This window comes from Chrysemys picta, chromosome 3, assembly GCF_011386835.1.
Source record: "Chrysemys picta bellii isolate R12L10 chromosome 3, ASM1138683v2, whole genome shotgun sequence".
Lineage (NCBI taxonomy): Eukaryota > Metazoa > Chordata > Testudines > Emydidae > Chrysemys > Chrysemys picta.
In genome coordinates this window covers 346459-372839 of record NC_088793.1, presented here as the reverse complement: position 1 = coordinate 372839, position 26381 = coordinate 346459, and the positions used below count along the sequence as shown (strand labels likewise).

The 26381-nt window shown below is 46.6% G+C and overlaps 1 protein-coding gene across 2 annotated transcripts in view; it reads right to left on the bottom strand.

Moving 5' to 3' along the window:
* LOC122172723 (zinc finger protein 436-like) overlaps window positions 1-22949 on the bottom strand; it is a 23599-nt gene extending 650 nt beyond the window's left edge. Inside the window, exons 1-7 of one of the 2 annotated variants that reach the window (XM_065587298.1) lie at window positions 21798-22949; window positions 19304-19445; window positions 14281-14360; window positions 13451-13577; window positions 9789-9902; window positions 7571-9433; window positions 1-4857 (exon numbers count right to left, since the gene is read on the bottom strand). The exon at window positions 1-4857 is cut by the window's left edge and continues 650 nt beyond it. In XM_065587298.1, coding sequence (XP_065443370.1) covers window positions 8163-9433; window positions 9789-9902; window positions 13451-13577; window positions 14281-14360; window positions 19304-19334 — 1623 coding nt within the window. In that variant the 5' untranslated portion in view covers window positions 19335-19445; window positions 21798-22949 and the 3' untranslated portion in view covers window positions 1-4857; window positions 7571-8162. The other variant, XM_065587297.1, reaches the window with a different exon arrangement.
* Window positions 22950-26381: the final 3432 nt, after the last annotated feature.

Sequence of the window (26381 nt, the reverse complement as noted above, 5' to 3'; positions counted from 1 at the left end):
TTTAACACTTTCTAGCCATGCGTCACATCTGCCCATAGCTATTAGCATAGAGGATACACCTGGCCAGCCAAGGGATTCGGTGAAACAAAAGGCATCGTCTGACCAAGATACTTCCAAACACTGACTACTCACTTGAAACAAATTTGGTGTTACTGTTAAGGTTAAGCTTTCTGATGTATTTGATTTTGATGTCAACTCGTGTATGAAGATACAATGTGTATGACCTTGATGAAAATCCTTTAAACATATTTGGAATGGTACCTGAAAAAACACACAGTTTCAAAGCCCCAAATGGTCATGCTGTATCTTTGAATGAAAACCCACTATATGCTAGAAAGCCTTATAATAGTGAAAAGTTACAGCTGATACTTGTAAGCAATTTTAGAACTTTTCACAGCAGGAAAGCCATTACAAACCTAATTTGCTGATGAAGAGGGAAACTGAGACCCACTACCACATTGCTGTCATGACTAAACGCCAAGGTAATTCCAGCTTGACACCATTCACGTCTATATTAGAATAACATCAGATGATAAAAATGTTCAGAAAATGAAAGAAACTTTATATAAAGAGCCTGATTTAGTCACACATGATTTTGATAAACCGTTTCTGTTTTTATATAATAGAAGCTGTAGTAATACAAAACTAAGAATGGGAAATTCTTATGATGCATTCAGCAGTGTCTAGGGACACCACTTTCTGCATCAATTTTGCGGGGGCGGGGGGAGGGTATGACACTGAATAGAATATGGGAGACATGATATTGTTGATACCAATATTATAAAATTGCAAGGAATCTTACTAGATATGCCATGTAAGATATCTGTGAAAAAAATGTTACAATTTTCCAAATATGATAATCTTATTTATATGTTTGTATCACCTTTGTATTGTGAGTTATAGATATGTATAGTATATTTGTATTTCCAAACTTGAGCTGTGTTTCTGGGTGAAACCGCCAGACAGATTGGCATCAGCACTGCCTAGCCTGTTCGATGGCCCATCAAGGGTCATCAGCGGTACAATGAACCCATGGAAAGGAGCCAGAGGATACACCTTATGAGTCAGCAAGACATGTAGGGGCAGGCTGGTGGACAGAACTCTAAGGCTTTTCCATGCAATGTGCTGTGAAGCTTGTGTTTGGGACACAGGAAGTACAAGCCACATAGCAAAAGGAACATTAACAAGTCACCGGGACCTGATGGCATTCACCCAAGAGTTCTGAAAGAACTCAAATGTGAAGTTGTGGAACTATTAACTATGGTTTGTAACCTGTCCTTTAAATCGGCTTCTGTACCCAATGACTGGAAGATAGCTAATGTAACGCCAATATTTAAAAAGGACTCTAGAGGTGATCCTGGCAATTACAGACCAGTAAGTCTAATGTACTGGGCAAATTAGTTGAAACAATAGTAAAGAATAAAATTGTCAGACACATAGAAGAACATAAATTGTTGGGCAAAAGTCAACATGGTTTCTGTAAAGGGAAATCATGTCTTACTAATCTATTAGAGTTCTTTGAAGGGGTCAACGAACATGTGGACAAGGGGGAATCCAGTGGACATAGCGTACTTAGATTTCCAGAAAGCCTTTGACAACGTCCCTCACCAAAGACTCTTACATAAATTAAGTTGTCATGGGATAAGAGGGAAGGTCCTTTCATGGATTGAGAACTGGTTAAAAGACAGGAAACAAAGGGTAGGAATAAATGGTAAATTCTCAGAATGGAGAGGGGTAACAAGTGGTGTTCCCCAAGGGTCAGTCCTAGGACCAATCCTATTCAACTTATTCATAAATGATCTGGAGAAAGGGGTAAAAAGTGAGGTGGCAAATGTAGTAAGATGAGGTCCTGAAACATAAACTCTTGTATCAAAGGCCCAGTCTGAGGCCTGAAGCCTGAACCAAAGTACTTCCAGGCATTGCTAAGCAAAAGTTGGGCTGTGAGCCAGAGGCAGGCCCCACTCACAGAAGTTGGCGAGAAGAGGGTTGCTAGAAGCAGGTGCATCCACACATAAGTGCTAATAAGAGGAACTTGTGCCAAGATGACATCAGAACACTCCACAGAGATAACAAGGAACAGGCAGGTGCATCTTAAAGACAGGGTCAAAAGGACAGCATGATGGATAGATCTGTTTGAAACAACATGATCAAAGGAGGAGACAGCACCCTAATGAGCCAAGGGGCTGTACTTCAATATGTCAGTAGGGATGAGTAATCTGTCCTATAACTGTATAAAAATAGGTCCTGGAGTGCACATCTTTGTCTGGCCTAGGGGGCAGTGGAAAGTCCCACCACTGACTGAGCCAGTCCATTGCCAGGGGGCACAAATTCGTAGTATGTCTTGTAGAGTCTACGGGAAACTATTACTGTGCTTCGTTTGACAATAAACCTGGCTCAGGTTCCTTCGTACCTTACTAGAGTCTGTGGTCTTTGGGGATTCTCTTGGGGTTTGCTGTGTCAGCTATCTGCGCAGAGCCGGGGCAGCACACAGAGGGAACATGCATGCAGATGACTGTTATCATCACTGAACAAGAGCAGAGCACCACACCGGTAGCTACTGACAACAGCAAAGTTTGCAGATGATACTAAACTGCTCAAGATAGTTAAGACCAAAGCAGAGTGTGACGAACTTCAAAAAGATCTCACAAAACTAAGTGATTGGGCAACAAAATGGCAAATGAAATTTAATGTGGATTAAATGTAAAGTAATGCACATTGGAAGAAATAACCCCAACTATACATACAATATGATGGGGGCTAATTTAGCTACAACGAATCAGGAAAAAGATCTTGGAGTCATCATGAATAGTTCTCTGAAGACGTCCACACAGTGTGCAGCAGTGGTCAAAAAAGCAAACAAGAGGTTAGGAATCATTAAAAAGGGGATAGAAAATAAGATGGAGAATATTTTATTGCCCTTATATAAATCCATAGTATGCCCACATCTTGAATACTGTGTACAGATGTGGTCTCCTCCTCTCAAAAAAGATATACTGGCATTAGAAAAGGTTCAGAGAAGGGCAACTAAAATGATTAGGGGTTTGGAATGGGTCCCATATGAGGAGAGATTAAAGAGGCTAGAACTTTTCAGCTAAGGGGGGATATGATAGAGATATATAAAATCATGAGCGATGTAGAGAAAGTAAATAAGGAAAAGTTATTTACTTGTTCCCATAATACAAGAACAAGGGGCCACCAAATGAAATTAATGGGCAGCAGGTTTAAAACAAATAAAAGGAAGTTCTTCTTCACACAGCCAACTTGTGGAACTCCTTGCCTGAGGAGGTTGTGAAGGCTAGGACTATAACAGCATTTAAAAGCGAACTGGATAAATTCATGGAGGTTAAGTCTGTAAATGGATATTAGCCAGGATGGGTAAGGAAGGGTGTCCCTAGCCTGTTTGTCAGAGGGTGGAGATGGATGGCAGGAGAGAGATCACTTGATCATTGCCTGTTGGGTTCACTCCCTCTGGGGCTCCTGGCATTGGCCACTGTCAGTAGACAGGATATTGGGCTAGATGGACCTTTGGTCTGACCCAGTACGGCCATTCTTATGTTCTTATGTTAATATAAAGGGCAGCTGCATCGTCTCCATTTTGTCTTCAATCCTGCTTCCTATCTCTGGAACTTCTCTACAAACTGAAGCATTGAACACAGGACTGAATGACCCATCCAAGCTGTGGATGTCTTCCAGAGGGACTTTCAAGTCAGCAACCCACCAATACTGCTAAGAACCCAACACATGGACTCTAAAGTCATTGTACGTATCTGAGTGCTTTAACCATTTAACAACTCTCTTTTTGTTTCTTTTATAATAAACCTTTAGTTTTCGTTACTAAAGGACTGGCTGGCACCGTGGTATTTTGGGTAAGGTCCAACCTAATATTGACCTGGCGATGTGGCTGGCCCTTTGGGGTTCAGAAGAACATTTTGTATAGTGAGAAAAGTTTTTAAATAACTTCTCACTGTACTGGACCTAGGTGCTGATTGGGAGTCAGAGAACTGGAATGCAATAAAGGGGGCTGGGATCAGAAGCACAGTTTGTGACTGGTTGGTGGTCATTCAATGTGTAGATATTGTAATGTTGTTTTATACATATGTATAAGGGGTCGATGTGCACCATGCTGTGCAACATTGTATCTGCCATGTGGTTTGTGTAGTCTATTGCATCACCTTACTATATAATTTCTAAATGCAATGCCACTGTACTATGTGCTATGTGTTATGTATCGCAGTGTGTTCTTTCTTAAAACTATTACATGAATGGTAACTGAATATTTCCTTTAAATAAATGTTACTCTGTTTTCGAAGAATTACTGCTTGAACATCAATACTTTGAGTGGAAGGCTGTATCCGTGTCCTCTCATGGGTTAACAGAACTAGTCTTTTTTGGGGAGTCCTGTGAGGGTCAGAGACAAAGTCCCTGGTGAAACCCAGGCAATTTCTCTAAGGCGGGCCACCTCCTGCTATGCATTGAGACGGGCCAAATTGACAAATGGTTTACCGTTATAGGCAAGCCATTATTGGGGTGCCTTGGGTCCAAATTTTGGGGTAACAACAGAGAGGTATAAGATACATCCAGTTTCATATAACTAGAAATTCCAGAGCAGGCTAAATGGGATGACTCAAAATCAGGACAAGAGATTCTTCCATTGGATCCTCCTCTGATCCATTCAAATCTGCTTCACTACTGAGCCTTATTATTTACAAAAGTTCTAGCACCATAGTAATGGAAAAAAACAAACAAAAACAAAAAAACCAGCCAACCTTCCCATCTGCAAACAATCCCATCTCAGTAGGAAAAGTCCTACAACAGGTTGGTGGTGATTGGTAAGTGAAAATGAGGTAGGATCAGAGTCTAAAATAGGGAAAGAATAAATAAAAAATTACTTAGACAAGTTAGATGTCTTCAGATCACCAGGGCCTGATGAAATGCATCCTAGAATACTCAAGGAACTGACTGGGGAGATATCTGAGCCATTAGCAATTATCTTTGAAAAGTCATGGAAGACAGGAGACATTCCAGAAGACTGGAAAAGGGCAAATCTAGTGCCCATCTATGAAAAGGAAAATAAGGACAACCCAGGGAATTACAGACCAGTCAGCTTAACTTCTGTACCTGGAAAGATAATAGAGCAGATAATTTGCAAACACCTAGAAGATAATGAGGGGATAAGTAACAGTCAGCATGGATTTGTCAAGAACAAATTGTGTCAAACCAACCTGATAGCTTTCTTTGATAGGGTAACAAGCCTTGTGGAAATGGGGGAGGCAGTAGATGTGGTATAATAATACATGGAGATATACCTATCTCATAGATCTGGAAGGGACCTTGAAAGGTCATTGAGTCCAGTTCCCTGCCTTCACTAGCAGGACCAAGTACTGATTTTGCCTGAGATCCCTAAATGGCCCCCTCAAGGACTGAACTCACAACCCTGGATTTAGCAGGCCAATGCTCAAACCACTGAGCTATCCCTCCCCCCAATTTTGACTTTAGTAAAGCTTTTGATACTGTCTCGCATGACCGTCTCATAAACAAACTAGGGAAATACAACCTCGATGGAGCTACTATAAGGTGGGTGCATAAGGTTGGAAAATCGTTCCCAGAGAGTAGTTATCAGTGGTTCACAGTCATGCTGGAAGGGCATAACGAGTGGGGTCATGCAGGGATCGGTTCAATATCTTCATCAATGATTTAGATAATGGCATACAGAGTACACTTATAAAGTTTGCAGACAATACCAAGCTGGGAGGGGTTGCAAGTGCTTTGGAGGATAGGATTATAATTCAAAATTAACTGGAGAAACTGGAGAAATGGTCTGAAGTAAACAGGATGAAATTCAATAAGGACACATGCAAAGTACTCCACTTAGGAAGGAACAATCTGTTGCACACATACAAAATGGGAAATGACTGCCAAGGAAGGAGTACTGCGGAAAGGGACCTGGGGGTCATTGTGAATCACAAGCTGAAGGGAACTGGATAAATTCATGGAGGTTAAGTCCATTAATGGCTATTAGCCAGGACGGATAAGGAATGCTGTTCCTAGCCTCTGTTTGTCAGAGGGTGGAGATGGATGGCAGGAGAGAGATCACTTGATCATTACCTGTTAGGTTCACTCCCTCTGGGGCACCTGGCATTGGCCACTGTCGGTAGACAGGATACTGGGCTAGATGGACCTTTGGTCTGACCCAGTATGGCCGTCCTTATGTAAGCTAAATATGTGTCAACAGTGTAACACTGTTGCAAAAAAAGCAAACATCATTCTGGGATGTAGTAGCAGGAGTGTTGTTAGCAAGACATGAGAAGTAATTCTTCTGCTCTACTCCGCGCTGATTAGGCCTCAACTGGAGTATTGTGTCCAGTTCTGGGTGCCACATTTCAGGAAAGATGTGGACAAATTGGAGAAAGTCCAGAGAAGACCAACACAAATTATTAAAAGTCTAGAAAACATGACCTATGAGGGAAGATTGAAAAAAATGGGTTTGTTTAGTCTGGAGAAGAGAAGACCAAGAGGGGACATGATAACAGTTTTCAAATACATAAAAGGTTGTTACAAGGAGGAGGAAGAAAAATTGTTCTTCTTAACCTCTGAGGATAGGACAAGAAACAATGGGCTTAAATTGCAGTAAGGGCGGTTTAGGTTGGATATTAGGAAAAACTTCCTGTCAGAGTGGTTAAGAACTGGAATAAATTGCCTAGGGAGGTTGTGGAATCTCCATCATTGAGGATTTTTAAGAGCAGGTTCGACAAACACCAGGGATGGTCTAGATAATACTTAGTCCTGCCTTGAGTGCAGGGGTCTGGACTAGATGATCTCTCGAGATCCCTTCCAGTTCTATGATTCTAAGAGGCTTTTCCAACAGTTGGAAACTGGGATTTAAACTCCAAATTATCTCACTGAGTTTGAGATCCATTAAAATTCCCCTTCCAGGTCTGTGACACTTTCATCTCAGGCCCTAAATTACTGTTTTGGGATCAAAGAAAACAAAGTGTGATCCCCAAGCAGAGGGCTGAGAACCCTGAATCATATGATACATTAAGTAGCAGAGGTGTAGAAGATAAATTATACATGGCTCTAACAAAGGAAATGTTGCTGGGCTAATTCAGAAGGTCGGACTCCCTCTAACTCACCACTTCTTCAGGTATCACAGAGGTTGAAAAAACACTTTTCCCCCTCATTCCTGATCGTCTTTGTTATATTTAAATATATTTAAAATGAGAAAAATGGAAAAAAACCCAACTGCTTTTCAGCACAAACCAGTGTAATGTGAGAACAACTGGGAATGAGACAATTTGTCCCTAGTGGGGAACCTGGTGACTAACAATTGCTTTGAAGTGGGAGGAAAAATATAAACATGATGTTCTTAATTTGGTTAGACTAGGAGCAGTGATGGAGGTTGTGTCAGATGGTGAGGAAATTTGCTACATTACCCTGACTGCTGTACATGGGCTATTTTCTTTACTGAAAAAATAGTTGTGGTTTTACATCAGGATCACTAACTTAATCTAGCTAACTCCATGGAAAACCTAGTGGAGTCAAGGCGCAGATAGATTTAACCTCCACGTACCTGGTAGAGGTCACTCCTGGTTCCCCCACCTGGGGCTGATGGACATTCATGTTGGAGGGACACACACTTCCATGACACAGGACAAAGGAGTTGATGAAAAATACTGTGGGATTCACCAGGGCCAGATTTCCAATTAGGCACAGTAGGAGTATGCCTAGGGGCACCAGCATTTTAGGGGTGCCTTACCTCTCTAAAACTGTGTGCAACATGAAGGTCAACTGCAGGCAGGGTGGGTGCTGAAGATGCTGAGCCTAGGAGTGCGTAAGGTGTAAATCCAGCCCTGGAATTCACTCCAAGAAAGGGTGAGCTGCAAAAGGGAAAAGCAGACAACTCAGCTGGAGGAGCTGAGATACCACGATGTCACAAATGCTGCCTTAAAACTCACTATGTGGGAATTAGCAAAAGGAAAACAAAAATCTTTCCTCAGCCATAGACAAGGATTTTAAGGTGTTTATCTCCCTTGCAGCTTTTCTGATGATAAAAAAGGGCTGAGTTCTGACATAAGAATTTCCCACACTGTATGGATGCTCTGATGTGTAATAAGGTTCAAGCTCCGAGCAAAGGTTTTCCTGCACTCACAGCATCCATACGGTCACTCTTGAGTGTGGCTTCTCCGATGTCTACTAAGGTGTGAGTTCCGAGCGAAGGTTTTCCCGCACTCACAGCATTCATAGGGTTTCTCCCCTGTGTGGATCCTCCTGTGTGTAATAAGGTTTGAGCTCCAAGCAAAGGTTTTCCCACACTCACAGCATTCATAGGGTTTCTCCCCTGTGTGGATCCTCTGATGTTCAGTAAGGGTTGAGCACTGAGGGAAGGTTTTCCCACACTCACAGCATTCATAGGGTTTCTCCCCTGTGTGGATTCTCTGATGTCTTATAAGGTCTGCAGACAGAGTGAAGGTTTTCCCGCACTCACAGCATTCATATGGTTTCTCCCCTCTGTGGATCCTCTGATGTGTAACAAGGGTGGAGCGCCAAGCAAAGGTTTTCCCACACTCACAGCATTCATAGGGTTTCTCCCCTGTATGGATCCTCTGATGTTCAATAAGGGTTGAGGGCTTAGTGAAGGTTTTCTGGCACTCACAGCATTCATAGGGTTTCTCCCCTGTGTGGATTCTCTGATGTTTAATAAGGGTTGAGCTATTAGTGAAGGTTTTCCCACATTCACAGCAGGGTTTCTCCTGTGTGTGGATCCTCTGATGTCTAGTAAGGTTTGAGTTCCAAGCAAAGGTTTTCCCACACTCACAGCATACATAGGGTTTCTCCCCTGAGTGGCTCCTCTGATGTGTAATAAGGTTTGAGCTTTGGGCAAAGGTTTTCTCGCACTGACAGCATTTATAAGGTTTCTCCCCTGTGTGGATTCTTTGATGGTTAATAAAGACAGAGCTCCGAGTGAAGGTTTTCCCACACTCACAGCATTTGTATGGTTTCTCCCCTCTGTGGCTCCTCTGATGTTTAATAAAGTGTGAACTTTGAGTGAAGGTTTTCCCGCACTCACAACATTCATAGGAGCTCTCTCCTGCATGGAGTCTCAGATGTCTAATAAGGCTTGAGCGCCTACTGAGCTTTTTCCCACACTCAACACATGTGTTATTTCTCTCTCCCATCACCATTTTCTGCTGGGCCGTGGTTTCCTTGAGGCCTTTGTGAGTTCCCTGATAATTAACAGATTTACCAACTTTCTGCCTTGGCTGGTTTCCCTGCCACTTCTCTGGCATGTACTGACTCTCACGGACTTTTCCCTGCTCACAGCTCCTGGACACACTCCCCTTGCATCTTTGCAATAACACCCCATGTGATTCCCCTTGCTCATCATCTTCCTGCTGAGGATTCTGCTCCATGGTCTCACTCACCATCCCATTACCTGCTGGGACAGAGAAAGAAAAACTACAGAAACAGGAATGGAAAAGGGGAGAACAAACCAAGAGAACAGCTGGAGAAGGGAAAAAAATTAGGGACTGAATTTCCCCAAACTCTTCCCCAAAGGGGCGAGAGGAGGTGATCAATCCTGCATCCAGATCTGATCCAAACACTTAGGGGGAAGAGAGCTACTGCCAGGAGTTAGGATGGGTAGGAAGCCATGAAAAGTATCTGCCCTAAGGATATGACACCTACTGGGGGCAATCTTGAACTCAGAGAGCTCACAAGGTCTTTGTTGGTAATCCCAGCAGTTTCCTTCAGGCAATGACAGATTCTGAGTTGGTTTAATGATCCCTCACCTGTGCAGCTGCCTCTCAGGATCTCACTTTCCTCTGAGCCCTGGAGATCTGGAGCCCACAGCTCTTCCCCTCGTTCCAGCTGGGAGATGACATCAGGTTTGGAGACTAGAAACCCTGCTCAGGGGAAAGAAGACCAGTGAGATCAGGTGAATTTATGGGACATTTGTCACACACAAAAAAAGTTCTTTTAACTCCAGCCCATTTTAAAGCAGTAGAATCCTGGGGCCAGCTCTCCAGGTGCTCAAAGGTGCAGGACCCTCTTCTCATGAGGGATTTAACTGTGCCCATGTCTACTAGGAACACACACAGCCAGACACTGATGATCAAAGGGGCTCCTAAAACCCAGAGCAGGCAATTCTATGTCCCAGCAAGTGAAGACTCCAGCCAGAGGGGAAGTCCACCTGGAACTGCTTCTTACTGACAGAGAGAGGGCCAGAGACACTGCAGGAGAGGGAAAGGCATGAGGCCTGACAGTTGAAGGAGGACACTCAGAGATGAGGAACGGCACAGAAAGGCAGCTAGCCCTGATAATCACTATGACCCCCACAATCCTTCCTCTAACTGCTCTCATCCTTCCCCACCTCCTGGGACCTGAGGAGCAACCACTCCTTGTGTTCTCTCCTTTCCTCCCATTGCCCACAGCCCTCCTCACTACCATCCTCCCAAATTCTCTGATATAGTACCTAGCTATAAAAAGGGAATAAGGACAGCCCAGGGAATTATAGACCAGTCAGTTTAATTTTGGTAACCGGAAAGAAAATGGACCAAATAATTAAACAATCAGTTTCTAAGCATCTTGAAGAAAATAAGGTGAGAAGTAACTGTCAACATGGATTTGTCAAAAAGAAATCACATCAAAACAACCTAATATCCTTCTTTGACACAGTAACAAGTAGAGCCCTGCGTAGATACAAAAAGGTGTATCCGCATCTGATCCTGCGGATCGGATATCCACAAATACCCGCGGATTTGCAGGGCTCTAGAAACAAGTCTTTTGGATGTGGGGGAACAGTAGATAGTAGATGTGATATAACTTGACTTCTGATACTGTCTCACATGACCTTCTCTTAAGCAAACTAGGGAAATATAGACTAGACGAACCTACAATAAGAAGGGTGCACAACTGGTTGGAAAACCATAGTCAGAGAGTAGATGTCAATGGTTCACAACCAAGGTGGAAGGGCATATCGAGTGGGGTCCCTCAGATCTCTCCTGGCTCCAGTTCTATTCAGCCGTTTTAATCCAGCCCTTGAGCTCCTGCTTCGGCGCTCCCACTGGGAAGCTGGGTCGGGGGCCGCTCCACACAACTCCCAGAAGCAGCAGCATGGCCCCCTCCAGCGCTCTAGCCAGGGAGCAGGGTCTGTGATGGGTTGTGTCACAGAAACTCCCTCAAGACTGTCAGTAGATGTGCTGGGAAACCACTGAGAGCAAACCCCCCTGCCAGAGAAGGCTTCCCTCCACCCCCATCTTGCTGAGTTAGACACTCCAGTCAGCTACAGCACAGACCAAGAGGTTGGGCCACACCCCCCTGCAGTGCACAGAAACTAAGATTCACTTAGCCCAGGGGTTTCTCAGTTAACAGGGAGTTTCCCAGCACCCAGTATTCAGTCTTTCTGAGAGCCTAAACCCCAAATGAATCCATTTTACTCTATATAAAGCTTATACAGGGTAAACTCATAAATTGTCCGCTCTCTATAACACTGATAGAGACATATGCACAGCTATTTGCCCCGCCCCCCCAGGTGTTAATTACTTACTCTGGGTTAACTAATAAGCAACAGTGATTTTATTAAATATACAGAGTAGGATTTAAGTAGTTCCAAGTAATAACAGACAGAACAAAGTAAGTTACCAAGCAAAATAAAACAAAACACGCAAATCTAAGCCTAATACCATAGAAAACTGAATACAGGTAAATCTCACCCTCAGAGATGTCCCAATAAACTTCTCTCACAGACTAGTTTCCTTCCTAGTCTGGGCCCAATCCTTTTCAGACCAACACTGTAGTTTATGGCAAGAAGTCATTCTTTCACACTACTCAGCACTGATAAGGCCTCAACTGGAAAATTGCATCATGTTCTGGGCACCAAACTCTGGGAAAGATGTGGACATATTGGAGAATGTCCAGAGAAGAGCAAATTTATTAATTATTATTATTAAAGGTCCAGAAAACATGACCACCGAGGAAAGATAGAGAAAATTTGTTTCTCAATCAGATTTGTTTAGTCTGGAAAAGAGAAAACTGAGGGGGGACGTAAGTCAGCAAGTACATAAAAGGTTGTTAGACAGAGGAGGGTGCTAAATTGTTATCTTTATCCACTCAGAAAAGCACAAGAAGTAATGGGCTTGAATTGCAGCAAAAAGAGATTTAGGTTAGACATTAGTAAAAAGTTTCAAACTGTCAGGGTAGTTAAGCACTGGAACAAATTACCTAGGATGGTTGTGGAATCTCCATCACTGGAGGTTTTTAAGAACAGGTTGGAAAAACACCACTAGGAGGTGATCTAGATAATATTTAGTACTTACTTAGGGCTGTGAAATGGTTTTATAGGGTCTTAGATGACTCTAGCCTTTATACAGGCTCTCCTGGCTCTGCCCCCTTTAGTGTATGTCTACACTAAACCAGGGAGCGAGCCTTTCAGCCAGTGATGCTCATGCTAGCACATTAACAATAGCTGTGTAGATATTGCAACACAGGCCTGAGCTCAGGCTCCCAAGCCCACCCCGGCTTGCGAGACCGAGCTCCAGCCCAATCTGCAACATCTACACAGTTATATATAGCCCTCCAGCACAAGTCTGGGGACCCAGGCTGGGAGGATCTCTCCCAAAGGCAATGTAGACATACCCATATTGTGCTATTTCCTAGGCTTTGCTTTTTGCAAGCGTGATCCCCACGCTCCACCACTCTTGAGACAGGACGTTCTGGAGGTAACACCCCTTTGTGTCATGATGGCACTTCAGTGAGTCCCAATGATTTCAGACCCCTCATAAACACCATCTCTTTTGGGGTGCTGCAGCCAGTAGGTATTTGCAGCAACACAATAGAGCCTTTTCAGAACAAAACCGCACTGCTTAGGCAACTGGAACACAGGATTTACAGATCCCTTGGTCACTCTGGGAATGCAAAACTGAACTCTACATTCATTTTGGCAGAGTAATCTGCCTGGCTTTTCCAAAGCCTTCTCAATTTCATCTCTCTCTCTCTCTGTCTCCTAGTCTCAGTCCTTTTGCCCTGGATAGTAGCTCATTTCAGTGCTGAGTGTTGTAGGTAGCGTCAATAAAGGTGCACAAGGGTGTGTTCTTGCCACGAGGGTTGTCAGCTGTTTGGTGACATACATGCTAGTGGTCTCCAGGCCTCAGTGAGGGGTAAGTGAAGGCAGTGACTCAGAAGGAATCCTCACTGCAAAGGTAAAGGGGTGGTGACATTATGGAAGTCAGAGATGGACTGTGTGCAGTAGGCTCAGTGTTAGAGTGCAGGCCAGGGATAGGTAGCTTCTGTTCCCAAAGTGTTCTGTAGTGGGGAGAGTAGAGTGCTAGTCTATGTGTCATTGGCCTGTTGGGACGTTGCTGAAACAGGGCAGAGTTGAGGATGCATTGTGGGGTGTTGTGAACCTTAACTCTTCATTTCCCCTTCTAATAACCGAGGGGACAGGAATCCTTACCCAACAAGATCACATTCTCATAGTTCTCCTGCATGATGTCTCTGTAGAGGGCTCTCTGAGCGGGGTCCAGCAGAGCCCATTCTTCCTTGGTGAAATACACAGCCACCTCCTCGAAGGTCACCGGCCCCTGAAAGAAGAAGAGCCCCCCACTCAGTACCTGCTGCCCACTGACAACCCCATTGTTCACAGAGGAGGAGGGCGAATCACATGGAAGGTCTTGGAGGCAGGCAGGCAGCAGAGTCCCACCCCCACCCCATCAGAGCAGCCAGGAAGCATCAAGGTGAGGGGAAAAAGAGAGAGAGAGCCCCTCACCCATTCTAGCAGTAGAGATGGAAGGGGTCTTCACATTCATCACTCACCTACTAGCCAGAGGCTGTTTCAGGAGATGGAGCCCCCAGCAGGGCCCAGAGACAACTCCCGGGTGTCAATCCCAACACCCACCCCATTGCCAGCAGCTGGATGGGAGGGGATGGGAAGTCTTCTCTAGGCTTCACTGGTGGGTGCCCCTTCATATCTTATAGCATCCTCTAGCTAGTAGGTTCAGGCTCCAGCACTTGGGATTTTCCCCAGCCCAGTCCAGGGGGCTATTTCCTGTTCCACAAGTTAGGGAACTTCCACAAACCCCCTGGGTTACTAGGATCCAGGCCCTACAGTAAACAAATCCCAGCAGGTTTGTCACACCCTGTCCCCCTCCCCTTCTCCACACTCTGTATTTCCTGCCCCCTTCTCCCTCCAGACCATCACCCCTTCCAGAAGTGCCCACCTCCTATGTATTTACTGCCCTTCTCCCGCCAACAGAAACCCACCAGCAACTACCTGATAATCCCTACCTGCACTGGCTCCACGGCAGCCATTTCCTTTCCCTGTCCTCCAGAAGGATGGAACGTTACACTGCAGCCTGTCAGGGCAACTGGGGACATGTCAGAACAGTAACATCACATCACAATTCTCCCCAGCTTTTTCCCTGCAGACCGATGTTCTAGATTCTGTCACGCAAATAACACAATTAGTAATAACACAATACAATTCAGAACACAATTAGTGATGGCAGGGGGGACTTTAACTACCCAGACACCTGTTAGAAAAGGAATTCAACCAAACACAAAGTGTCCAATGAGTTCTTGGAATATGTTGGGGACACCTGTTTGCTTCAGAAGATGGAAGCAGTAACCAGGAGGACAGGCATTTTAGGGTTGATTCTGACTAACAGGCAGGAGTTAGCTAGGAAACTGAAGGTAGAAATCAATATGGGCGAAAGTGTTCATGAAATGATGATTTCATGATTCTAAGAGAAGGAAGGCGTTCGAGTAGGAAAATAAGGACAATGGATTAAATTCAAAATGATCTGGACAAACTGGAGAAATGGTCTGAAGTAAATAGGATGAAATTCAATAAGGACAAATGCAAAGTCCTCCACTTAGGAAGGAACAATCTGTTGCACACATACAAAATGGGAAATGACTGCCTAGGACGGAGTACTGCGGAAAGGGATCTGGGGGTCAGAGTGTTTATATTGTTCCAGCAGACTTTTTTTAAACAAATAGGTCCACTGTGGCTTTTCCAAATTACTGCAATTAATATAGATCCATTATTTCTTCTCCACAATTTTTCAAGTCTTCTCCGCAACTCAGCTGCAATTATTTGAAGATCATCCTGCAATTCAGGTAGGGTCTTAATTAATATTAACCAAGAGGAGGAAGAAACAGAAACCACAATAGGGAAATAACAGGTTAAAAAAATATTTAGATAAATTAGATGTATTAAAGTCAGTGAGACCTGATGAAATTCATCTTAGGGTACTCAAGGTATTAGCTGAAGCAATCTCGGAACCATTCACAAATATCTTTGAGAACTCCTGAAAGACAGTGAGGTCCCAGAAGACTGGAGAAGGGCAGACATAGTCCCTATCTTTAAAAAGGGAAACAAAGATGACTAGGGAATAAATACCAGTCAAACCTCACGAAGGTATCTGGAATGAACAAATTATTAAACAATTAATTTCTAAGCACCTAGACTCAGAGGATAGTAAGATAAATTATAGCCTAGCATGGATTTTTAAAAACAAATCATGCCAAGTCAAACTAATTTCCTGCTTTCACAGGGTACTGGTCTTATGGATCCGGGGGGCATTGTAGACAGGACATATCTTGATTTTAGTCAGGCTTTTGAGGCAGGCCTCCATGATATTCTCATAGCGAACTAGGGAAATGTGGTGTACATGAAAGTACTATAAAATGGGTGCAAATTTTGTTGAAAAGGCGGTCTACAGGGGCCAGTTCTGGATCTGATACTGTTCAATATTTTCATTTATTTCTTGGATAACAGACTGGAGATCATGCTTTCTAAATATGCAGATAACACAAGCTGTGGGGGGTTGCAAGCATGTTGGAGGACAGGATTAGAATTCAATAGAACATTTACAGACTGGAGAAGTGGGCTGAATGAAAAGATTAAATTCAATAAAGACAAGTGCAAAGTACTAGACTTAGGGAAGGAAAACCAAATGCACAACTAAAAAGTGGGGAATAACTGGCTAGGGGGTAGTACTACTGAAAGTGATCGGGGGTTATAGTGAATCACAAATTGAAGCTGAGTCAATTATGTGATTCAATTGTGAAAAAACAAAATTAAGCACTGGACCAGATTAGCAAGAGAGGTGGTGGAATTCCCATCATCAGTGGTTTTTAAGAACAGGTTGGCCAAACACCTCAGTGCTGGGGGGCTGGACTAGAGGACCTCTCAAGGTCCATTCCAGCCCTACATTTCCATGATTCTATGCTGGGGAAATGTTTGGTCACTGACCCAGCCCCTCCCACCAGGATTAAACCATTGAGTCATTTTGAAACCCTCCCAGTAACAAAGTCTAGGAACCAAATGGGAAAGAAGAGCAGAAGGAGTGTGTGACGGTGCATATATATAACATAACTAGAATGTGTTTTATGCTACATATATCAGGTAACACATCTCTGTAAAGGTCATAATCTACTGAATCTATTAATCCTATATGTATGCATGTATCATGTTTGTATTCAAAGTTATGAATATTGGTTGCATATTTGTTTGATTCTAAGGAGGCTGTAGTGAAGCAGTCGGTCAGCTTCCTGAGAAAAGACTATTCTCACTAAGTGCTCCATCAAGAAACACTTAAGCCAACAATGAACTTGGAGACACCAATCCACATCTGGACTTCCCCAGGAATGTGGCTTGGCTGGTAAGGAACTCAGTCATGCATGGACATGTGACTTGCCCAGGTGACTCCAAAACTCCATTTTGTAGCTGGACTTTGCATAGGAGAGAGGAGGGGGTCTCCACCTACAAGAGAAAGTCTATTTAAGCCCAGGGGAGACCCCTCCATTTGTCTTCAGCTGGCTAAAGAGAGAGCCTCTCCACCCCCAAAGATACCAGAAAGAAACTGGAACAAAGGACAGTGACTGCAAGGGGTGTGAGTGATTGCTGGACTCAGACTAAAAGGAGATTAGTCTGTAAAAGAAAGCATTCTGGAACTGGTGAGGATCTTATCTGTATTCAGTTTCTTACTGTATTAGACATAGACTGGAGTGTTTTATTTTATTTTGTTTTACTTAGTAATTCACTTTGTTCTGTCTGTTACTACTTGCAATCACTTAAATTCTACTTTCTGTATTTAATAAAATCACTTTTTACTTATTAATTAACCCAGAGTATGTATTAACACCCAGGGGGAGCAAACAGCTGTGCATCTCTCTCTATCAGTGTTATAGAGGCCGAACAATTTATGAGTTTACTCTGTATAACCTTTATACAGGGTAAAACAGATTTATTTGGGTTTAGACCCCATTGGGAGTTGGGCATCTGAGTGTTAAAGAGAAGAACACTTCTGTAAGCTGCTTTCAGTTAAGTCTGCAGCTTTGGGGCAAGTAATTCAGACCCTGGGTCTGTGCTGGAGCAGACGGGTGTGTCTGGCTCAACAAGACAGGGTGCTGGAGTCCTAAGCTGACCGGGCAGGAAAGCAGGGGCAGAAGTAGTCTTGGCACATCAAGTGGCAGCTCCCAAGCAGGGTTCTGTGATCTAACCCATCACAGAGTGACTTGGGGATGATGTCAGGGGAAATCCCCCAAGGGCAGCACATCTCACCACAGGGGGAACAGGGAGAGTCAGGAACTGGCTTTTCCTCTTCCTGCACCTTGCTCCCAGGAAAGAATCTGCCCAGGAATGTTGCAATAAGTGTGTTTGGGCAAGCTAGAGATCTGGGAATCTCTCCCCCCAATTATTTCTCCCACTGCCCCTTTAGGTCTCATTCTCCTTGCGTCTCCCTTCCCCTGCCCTTTCCTTCTGACAATCAGACATTCCTGGGTGTTCGCTTTCCTATGGCTGGATCAGTTCCTGCAATTGCTAAGGGGAGGAGAGACATGGGGTGAGGAGGGGCTGTTGTCGCAGAGTCACTTTCATGCCCATCCCCAGCACATTCCCTGAGGTTTTAATCAATCACCTGGAGTCTCTGGCTCAGATGTTGGTGTGGGCACAGCCTAGGGTTGACCTATGGGTAGGGCCCTACCAAATTGACAGACATGATAAACATGTCACAGACCATGAAAGCTGGTCTCTCCCCGTGAAATCTGTATGGTATAGCGTAAAAGCGCACAAAAGACCAGATTTCACAGGGGAGACCAGTGTTTCCCAAATTGGGGGTCCTGACCAAAAAGGGAGTTGCAAGGTTATTTTAGAGGGGTTGCGGTATTGCCATCCTTACTTCTGGCTGGAAAGTAACAGATGTTGGCCAGGCACCCAGCTCTGAAGGCAGTGCCCCGCTAGCAGCAGCACAGAAGTACGAGTGGCAATACCATACCATGCCATCCTTACTTCTGCTGGCAATAGCTCTGCCTACACAGCTGGGCTTTCGGCCAGTAGCTGCTGCTCTCCAACTGCCCAGCTCTGAAGGCAGCTCTGCCATCAGCAGCAGTGCAGAAATAAGGGTAGCAATACCGCAACCCCCCCCCCCGCCCCAATAACCTTGTGCCCCCTGTAAGAGGTCAGACTCATCCCTGCAGCGCCTCCTGCTGGTTACTCCAGGGAATCAGCTCAATCCAGCCCGGAGCGCCCTTTGCAGGCCGGTGATCCGCCTTGTCACTACTGGCTCCCCTGTCCCTCCCAGGACCCCAGTGCCCCTTGCTCTGGGTGCTTCCCTCTGGCAGTACCCCCCACACCCTGGGTCTCTCCTCCCAGGGGAACTCCCACCCACTAATCCCACCTCACCTCAGTGTAAGGCTACTGCCAGTCATCGTCTAGCCCCACGCCTGAGGCAGACTGCAGTATCAGCCTACTCATCACTGGCAAGGAGGGTTTGGACCTGCTGCCTTGGCCTACCTCTGGGCTGCCTTCTGCAACCCCCAGTACCCCTTAGCCCATTGCTAGGCCACAGCCTGGGGCTTTCCAGGCTGGAGCTCCCCAGCTCCTCAGCCTTTCCCCAGCCCTGCTCCACACAGGTACTCTGTCTTAGCTCCCTGCAGCCAGACCCTTCTCCCTCTGAAAGCAGAGAGAGACTCTATCTGAGCTCCTAGCTCCCTGCCTTTATAGGGCCAGCTGAGTCTGCCTGGGGCATGGCCCCAGCTGCAGCCACTTCCCCCGAATCAGCTCAGCCTTCCCTGCCCCAGCCTTCTCCCAGGGCTGTTCCAAACCCCTCAGGGCAGGAGCGGGTGTCCACCCCGCTACCTCCCCCCACAACTTCTTTTTTGGTCAGGACCCCTACAATTACAACACTGAAATTTCAGATTTAAATAGCTGAAATCATTAAATTTACAATTTTTAAAATCCTTGGACCGTGAATTTGGTAGGTACCTACCTATGAGACTAACTGCAGCTGGAGAAAGTTCTCACCTTGGCTGGGCACAGAAGAAGCTTTACTCATAGTCACTCCCCAGCTCAGCTCAACCACCAGGGAACAGGAGCTGCTCAGCCTAGGCTCCCAGATCACAATGGAGGCAGCAGCATCTGACTCAGGAAGCTCAACCCTAATATCCTGAGCAGAGAAAGAGACAGAGAGAAACGAAGTATCTTTCCCCCCTTTAGCAACAACTGAAATCCCCTCCCCACAGGGACAGATCTTATTCGCCCCCATGTTAATTTGGAGTCACTCCTTGTTCTTCCTTACAACGAGTCTGGATTAACACTCATCTCAGTGAGACCAGAAACATGGCTCAGGAGTGATGAGGCCAGAATCCTTTTAAACAGATCATTACAGAAGGTGGTTATAACCTCCTTCCATTCTCCCTCACTCCCCATATTCTGAGAGGGATTCACAGCAACAGTTTTTCTTCCAAAACCTGCGGTTGCTGCACTTTTGAAAGTGGGGAGGGAAGCAAAATCTGTGGTGGTTTCATATCAACATTTGATAACTTTCTATCCATTTATCAGGAGCCCTTGCCAGCCATTCACAAAGGTGTTGGTAGCCCTGGATGATGCTTCTTTAACAGGAGAACAGACAGCATGAAGGAGCCAAAATTTTTAAGACATTTCCAGGCCCTGTGACTGGAAAATAATGGCTACCATCAGGGGTGGCTCTATGTTTTTTGCCGCCCCAAGCACGGCAGTCAGGCGGCCTTCAGCAGCATGCCTGCAGACGGTCCGCGGTCACGCGGCGTTTCTGCGGGTGATTTCCAGGTCACGCAGCTTTGGTGTACTCGCCGCCAAAACCACGAGACCGGCGGACCTCCCGCAGGCATGCCATCAAAGGCCGCCTGACTGCTGCCCTCACAGCGACCGGCAGACCCCCCTCGCAGCTTGCCGCCCCAGGAACGCGCTTGCTGCGCTGGTGCCTGGAGCCGCCCCTGGCTACCATAGACCCACCCCGAGCAGTGCTACAGGAAGCAACCCCTCATGGAGACCATTCATCAGGGGTGGGGTTTTTTTGGAGATACCGTACTACTGGTGACTGTGGTGAGGGGTTAACACAGTAGCATGGAGATTCTCAGCTACTCTGGGCACTACCTGGGGCAGCAAGGAGTCCATCACAGAGTGAACCCCTCATCCTGTGCCCTCTATGGAAAAGAAAAGGGTTCAGCCAACTGTCCTGTGAGCAGCTGGGAGACACCATTCTCCCAAACAGGGGGAGGCCTCTGGCTTTGATGTGTATTAAATAAAGGGCACGTCACTTTCATCAGCCAACATTTTAATGGAGATAAAGGGGGAAAGAAATGAGTCTCAAACAAGAGGGGAAAGTTGATTATTTAGCCCCATGCAACTGCCAGGATAGAGAATGGCTCAAGGCAACAAATTCCCTCTAGAAATGGAGAAGTTGCCACAACTCAACATGGGGAATACCACAACACTTTTTAACAGATATTTGATAGTTACACGGGGAAAAGGGGAAAATCTGACACAGTTGCAATTGCTGTTCGGTCATTACAGAGAGAAGGGTGGAAATGTGAAGAATTTCGGATGAGTTTTCACAAGCGAGAGAGGGAAGTGGGACAATGTGAGGGTTGAGGGGTTTTCTATCAGTAGGGTCCCTAGCCGGTAAAAAAGAGGTGAAACCTGAGTGACTGTCACAGCATTATTAGATGGAGAGAAAAGGGGCAAAACGCCCGCCAGGATTTTCTCTCCATTGTGCAGGATAAATAAAAATAATATATGGAGATATACCTATCTCCTAGAGCTGGAAGGGACCCTGAAAGGTCATCGAGTCCAACCCCCTGCCTTCTCTAGCAGGACCAAGTACTGATTTTGCCCCAGATCCCTAAGTGGCCCCATCAAGGACTGAACTCACAACTGTGGGTTTAGCAGGCCAATGTGCAAACTGAGCTCTCCCTCCCCCCAGGATATGAGCCCAGGCAGAAACTGGAGGGGATTGTCGGTTATTGTGGGATCACTAGAGGGACTAGTCTCGGAGAACATTTCACATCGGGGCCGCTCACTACAGAGGAGGCAGTGGTCAACATGTTAGACCCTTGCAGGCTCCTTGCCTGGAGCCAAGCTCAGGGTCCCCCACACCTCAGGCATAGGTCACCTCCCAACCCCGCCACCAGGCGGGGAGACGAGCGGCCGCAATCAGGGAGCGGGCCCGGCGCACTGATGCGCAGCTACCCCTCCGCCAATAGAAGGCCTAACGCGACCCGGAGAGAACTACGTTTCCCAGCGTGCTCCCGGGGAGAAGGCAGGGCAGATGAGCCACTTCCGCTTCCTGCGCCAGGGGACAACGTCACTTCCCGTCAGATGAGCATCAGGGACTACATCTCCCAGCCTGCCCCGAGGGTGCTTCCGTCCTCTCAGGCCAGCCTTGGGGTCAACCTGACCCCCCCCCCCCCCATCAAACTGTCATCCCCTTCCCCACCCACCCGTCTCGTAGAACTCATCCCCCCACCAGTCTCTGTACCTGGGTCCGCCTGAGACGGTGTCTATGCCGCGGCCGCGGGAACGCCTCGCTGCCGAACCCGTAGGCAGGTTCAGCTTCGCTGACTCAGCCTGCACCGTGCCTTGCGTCAGCGGCTTGGCGGGGACTGAGCATGGGCGCACCGACCGACGGCGCATGCTCAGTGGCATCTGCTGAAGCTGCTGCCCTCACTCTGCCCTGACTTGGCATTAAACGCTGCTGTTCAGGAGGTGGGCAGAGGGCGGAAACTGACTGTGCAGGGGTGTTAAGCAGCAGGCACTACATCTTCCAGCTTACACAGAGCTCCTCCTGAGGTCTGGGAAAGGTACTCAGAGCGTCACAGCTAAATACAGGGTGGAGTCCTGCCCAGAAGACCAGACATTCCAGTCCCGCTGGGCTGCACTGTGCAGCACTCTTCGCCCACACCACATAGTGACAGCTCTATTATCAGCACTTTTAGAAAGTGTCAGCCCCGCACACGGGAGTCACGCCTGTAAATAACTAGAGAGGATGGCAGCGCTCCTTCCCCGCATTCTTCTTTCCTCTGCCCAGGCAGCAGGAATCGCTCTTGCTTGATCCGACCTTCTCCTTGGCTGCCGAGCATGTGCACTTACTGGACAAGGCCCTTACAGCTCCACCCATCAGCTCTTTTAGAAAATGCCCCCTAGTGGCAGTCTGGTTGGCCAGAGGTATTGGCTATTGCCAGCCCACACCAGTGGGCCACTCTCCATAAACCAATACAGCAGCTGCAGCTTTCCTCAATCAGCCCCACAGAGCCCCCAGCCTATGCTCTTCTCCGGCAACCTAACTGGGACCTCCTCTGTCACTGCAACCAACTCATTTCTTTTGCATTGCTCTTTGACATCTGATGTAGCCCACCATCAGAGACCAGTGGCTCAGCCACAACACCACCTAGAACAATGTACAATCTTTCCTCCCTCATTCATTCAACCCCTTACCCCACCTCAGGCAACATCTTTTCTCCTCAGGCTGACCACACCTCCAGTCAGTGCCAGGCTCTGCCCAGGCAGGCTCCCAACAGGTTACACTAAAAAATGTGGGCCCCAACCTCAAAACCTACTCAAATTTTACCCCCTAAACTGCCAGCTTTTAATATGCAAATAAGGTACTGTCACGCTCAGTCAACTCCCCTTGCTCTCCAGATGAGCTAGTATGTCACTCAGTAAACTCCCCTTGCTCCCCAGCAGGTGGCAGACAGCTCGTGCACTTACCTCCTTTCTTGCACCAGCTTCAGGCCACAGGGCTTGCAAACACATCAACTATGTTGGATTCTAGCAGACAAATATCAGTTATCCACTTGGGTTAGGAATCGAGGAATGTGGTGCTGCCCTGGAGGTACATATTTGTATACTTGGGATATTATTGCAAAGATAAAATTAGAATTTCTGTTAGACAATTCTAGGGGTAAAAGCGTCTTGGTAAAAATGTTATTTATTGAAAGAAGTGCTGTACTGACAGCATGGTTATTGTGGATACAAAACACTTTTCCTAGTGGGTGAAACAAGAAGCTAGAATTAGAAGATTACATATTTTGTTTGGATGTTGGTACAGATTTAATTTAGCTTATGTGTAGGTTTGTTTAAGGCTGACTGATTTGGCTACTTTAGAAAAGTGTATTAAATTTGAAAACTCATTTCATGAGTCTCCCAATTTAAAATAGAGATTTCACAGAAGTAGCAAACTGTGACAAGGCATACATTTGTCACAAAGCAGATACCCCCCCTAGGGGGTAATAGTGCCCTGACACTACAGAGGAGATTCATAGATTCTAGGACTGGAAGGGACTTCGAGAGGTCATCGAGTCCAATCCCCTGCCCTCATGGCAGGACCAAATACTGTCTAGACCATCCCTGATAGACATTTATCTAACCTACCCTTAAATATCTCCAGAGATGGATATTCCACAACCTCCCTAGGCAATTTATTCTAGTGTTTAACCACCCTGACAGTTAGGAACTTTTTCCTAATGTCCAACCTAAATCTCCCTTGCTGCAGTTTAAGCCCATTCCTTCTCGTTCTAGCCTTAGCGGTTAAGATGAACAAGTTTTCTCCCTCCTCCTTATGACACCCTTTTAGATACCTGAAAACTGCTATCACGTCCCCTCTCAGTCTTCTCTCTTCCAAACTAAACAAACCCAATTCTTTCAGCCTTCCTTCATAGGTCATGTTCTCAAGACCTTTAATCATTCTTGTTGCTCTTCTCTGGACCCTTTCCAATTTCTCCACATCTTTCTTGAAATGCAGTGCCCAGAACTGGACACAATACTCCAGCTGAGGCCTAACCAGCGCAGAGTAGAGCAGAAGAATGACTTCTCGTGTTTTGCTCACAACATACCTGTTAATACATCCCAGAATCATGTTTGCTTTTTTTGCAACAGCATCACACTGTTGACTCATTTAGCTGCTGGGATGTTCCCCATCAGACATGAGGGTCTCCACATTAGAGTCATTGGTTGCCAGACAACCTGGGCCTTGGGATGGGGCTCCAGCTGGGCAGGGGCTAGTCTTTGTGCTCAGCAGGTTACTCCGGGAGCAGGAGAGGTGGGGGGAGATTTCCCTGGCTAGGGTTTTGGTGCCCGAGGAGTATGAGAGCTGGGGCAGGCTTTAGAGCAGCTTGTTTAGCAGCTGGGAGCCCAGGTGCTTGTCTGTCCCTGAGTGGCTGAGGAGCACGGTGTGCAGCTGGTCCATGCACTTGAGGTAGCCACTGCTGTAGTGCTGCTTCATGGCCAGGCTCTGCTTGGTGCTGGCTGCAAGAGATGGGCGGGGGCGGGGGGGGGGGGTCCCGCGGCGGGTGCTGGGAGAGGGCAGCTGGGTGCTGGGGGGAAAGTGGCATGTGGCCTGGGACCCTTGCTGGTGCTGGGGGCAGGGGGTTTGGCAGGGCCAGCAGGCTCCCTACCTGGCTCCACACCTCCCCCCACAGCAGCAGCAGCGTTTGAGTGTGGGAGGGGTCAGAGGGTCAGGGCATGGGATGGGGTGAGGCGGGTTCTGGGCGGTGCTTACCGGGGGGGCTCCCCAGAAGTGGTGACATTCCCCTTGCTCAGCTCCTGGGCAGAGACATGGCCAGGCAGCTCTGCACACTGCCTCCGCCTGTGGGAAACTGCGGCCAATGGGAACTGCGCTGCACCATGATCTGCAGCATGTCAGCTTTCTGCAGCTTGGACTGCAGCAAGGAGTAGGAAGAGGCACCATTAATGAGTGATGGGGTACAGGGATTTGGGGACTCAGGGTATTAGGAATACAAGGGGCTTGGGGGAAGGATGCAGACACCTATACCCAAGCTGTAAGAGGGTTGCTTCCAGGGGCATTAGAAGTAAGAACATAAGAATGGACACACTGGGTCAGAGATTGGAGATTTAGACACCCAGAGCATAAGGCTGCATCCCTGACCGTCTTGGCTGATAGCCATTGGTGGACCTATCCTCCAGGAATTTAGCTAATTCTTTTTCTAACCCAGTTATGCTTTTGGCCTTCACAACATCTCCTGGCAACATGTTCCACAGGTTAACTGTGTATCATGTGAAGAAGTTCTTCTTTATGTTTGTTTTAAACCTGCTGCCTATTAATTTCAATTGGTGACCCCTAGTTCTTGTGTTATGAGAAGGAGTAAATAATACTTCCTTATTCGCTTTCTCCACACCAGTCACGATTTTATAGACCTCTATCATATTCTCCTGCAGTTGTCATTTTTCTAAGCTGAATGTCTAGGTCTTTTTAGTCTCTCCTCCACTGCTGGGCGTAACTAGGAGTGGAAATTTGTGTGGGCCCCGACTTTCGGGTGGATGTTCAATCACAGACTGTGCTAGGCTGCCACACCAGCTGACTGTGCAGCCTGGCCAGGGCAAACAGCGCTGATCCCCTTAGCTGCACTCTGACTTGGCAGCAGGGAAAGAGGGAGCCTTTGCCTCATTGCAGGGTATGGGCTGCTGTCCTTCAGCTGGGGCTCGCATCTCCTGCGGGCTGTAGGACCCCTGTGTGGGGCCAGCTCTGGCTGTGCTGAGGGGGCATGAACAGGGGCTTGCCTGTGCAAGCAACTTGGCCTCTCAGTGCGACCCCTTCTTATAAATTAAAAACACTTTTTATATATTTAACACCATTATAAATGCTGGAGGCAAAGCGGGTTTGGGGTGGAGGCTGACAGCTTGCGACCCCCCGCCCATGTAAGACCCTTGTGACCCCCTGAGGGGTCCCAACCCTCAGTTTGAGAACCCCTGATTGAGTCTGACCTCCTGGATATTACAGGCTACCAACACCACACAGCACCCACATACTAAACCCAGCAACTGAAATTAAACCAAGTATTGCAGACCATAGGAGACTAGAATATTATGTGCCAGAGGGAGAGATCAGCTTGGCAGTGACCTTAGTTTTTTTGGGGGTTGGGTTGGTTTTTTTTTTTTTTGCCTTTCTCTGCAGCATGTGGGTGTGGTCATGTGCCAGGATTATCTGGGTATATCTCATTTAATCATTTCCCTGCCATTGCAGGCCCCTCACGCATGGCACACCTCGGTCCCTCCTACTCTATGCCTGTGGCACATTAGTATCCTGTGAGCTGTAATACTTTGATCT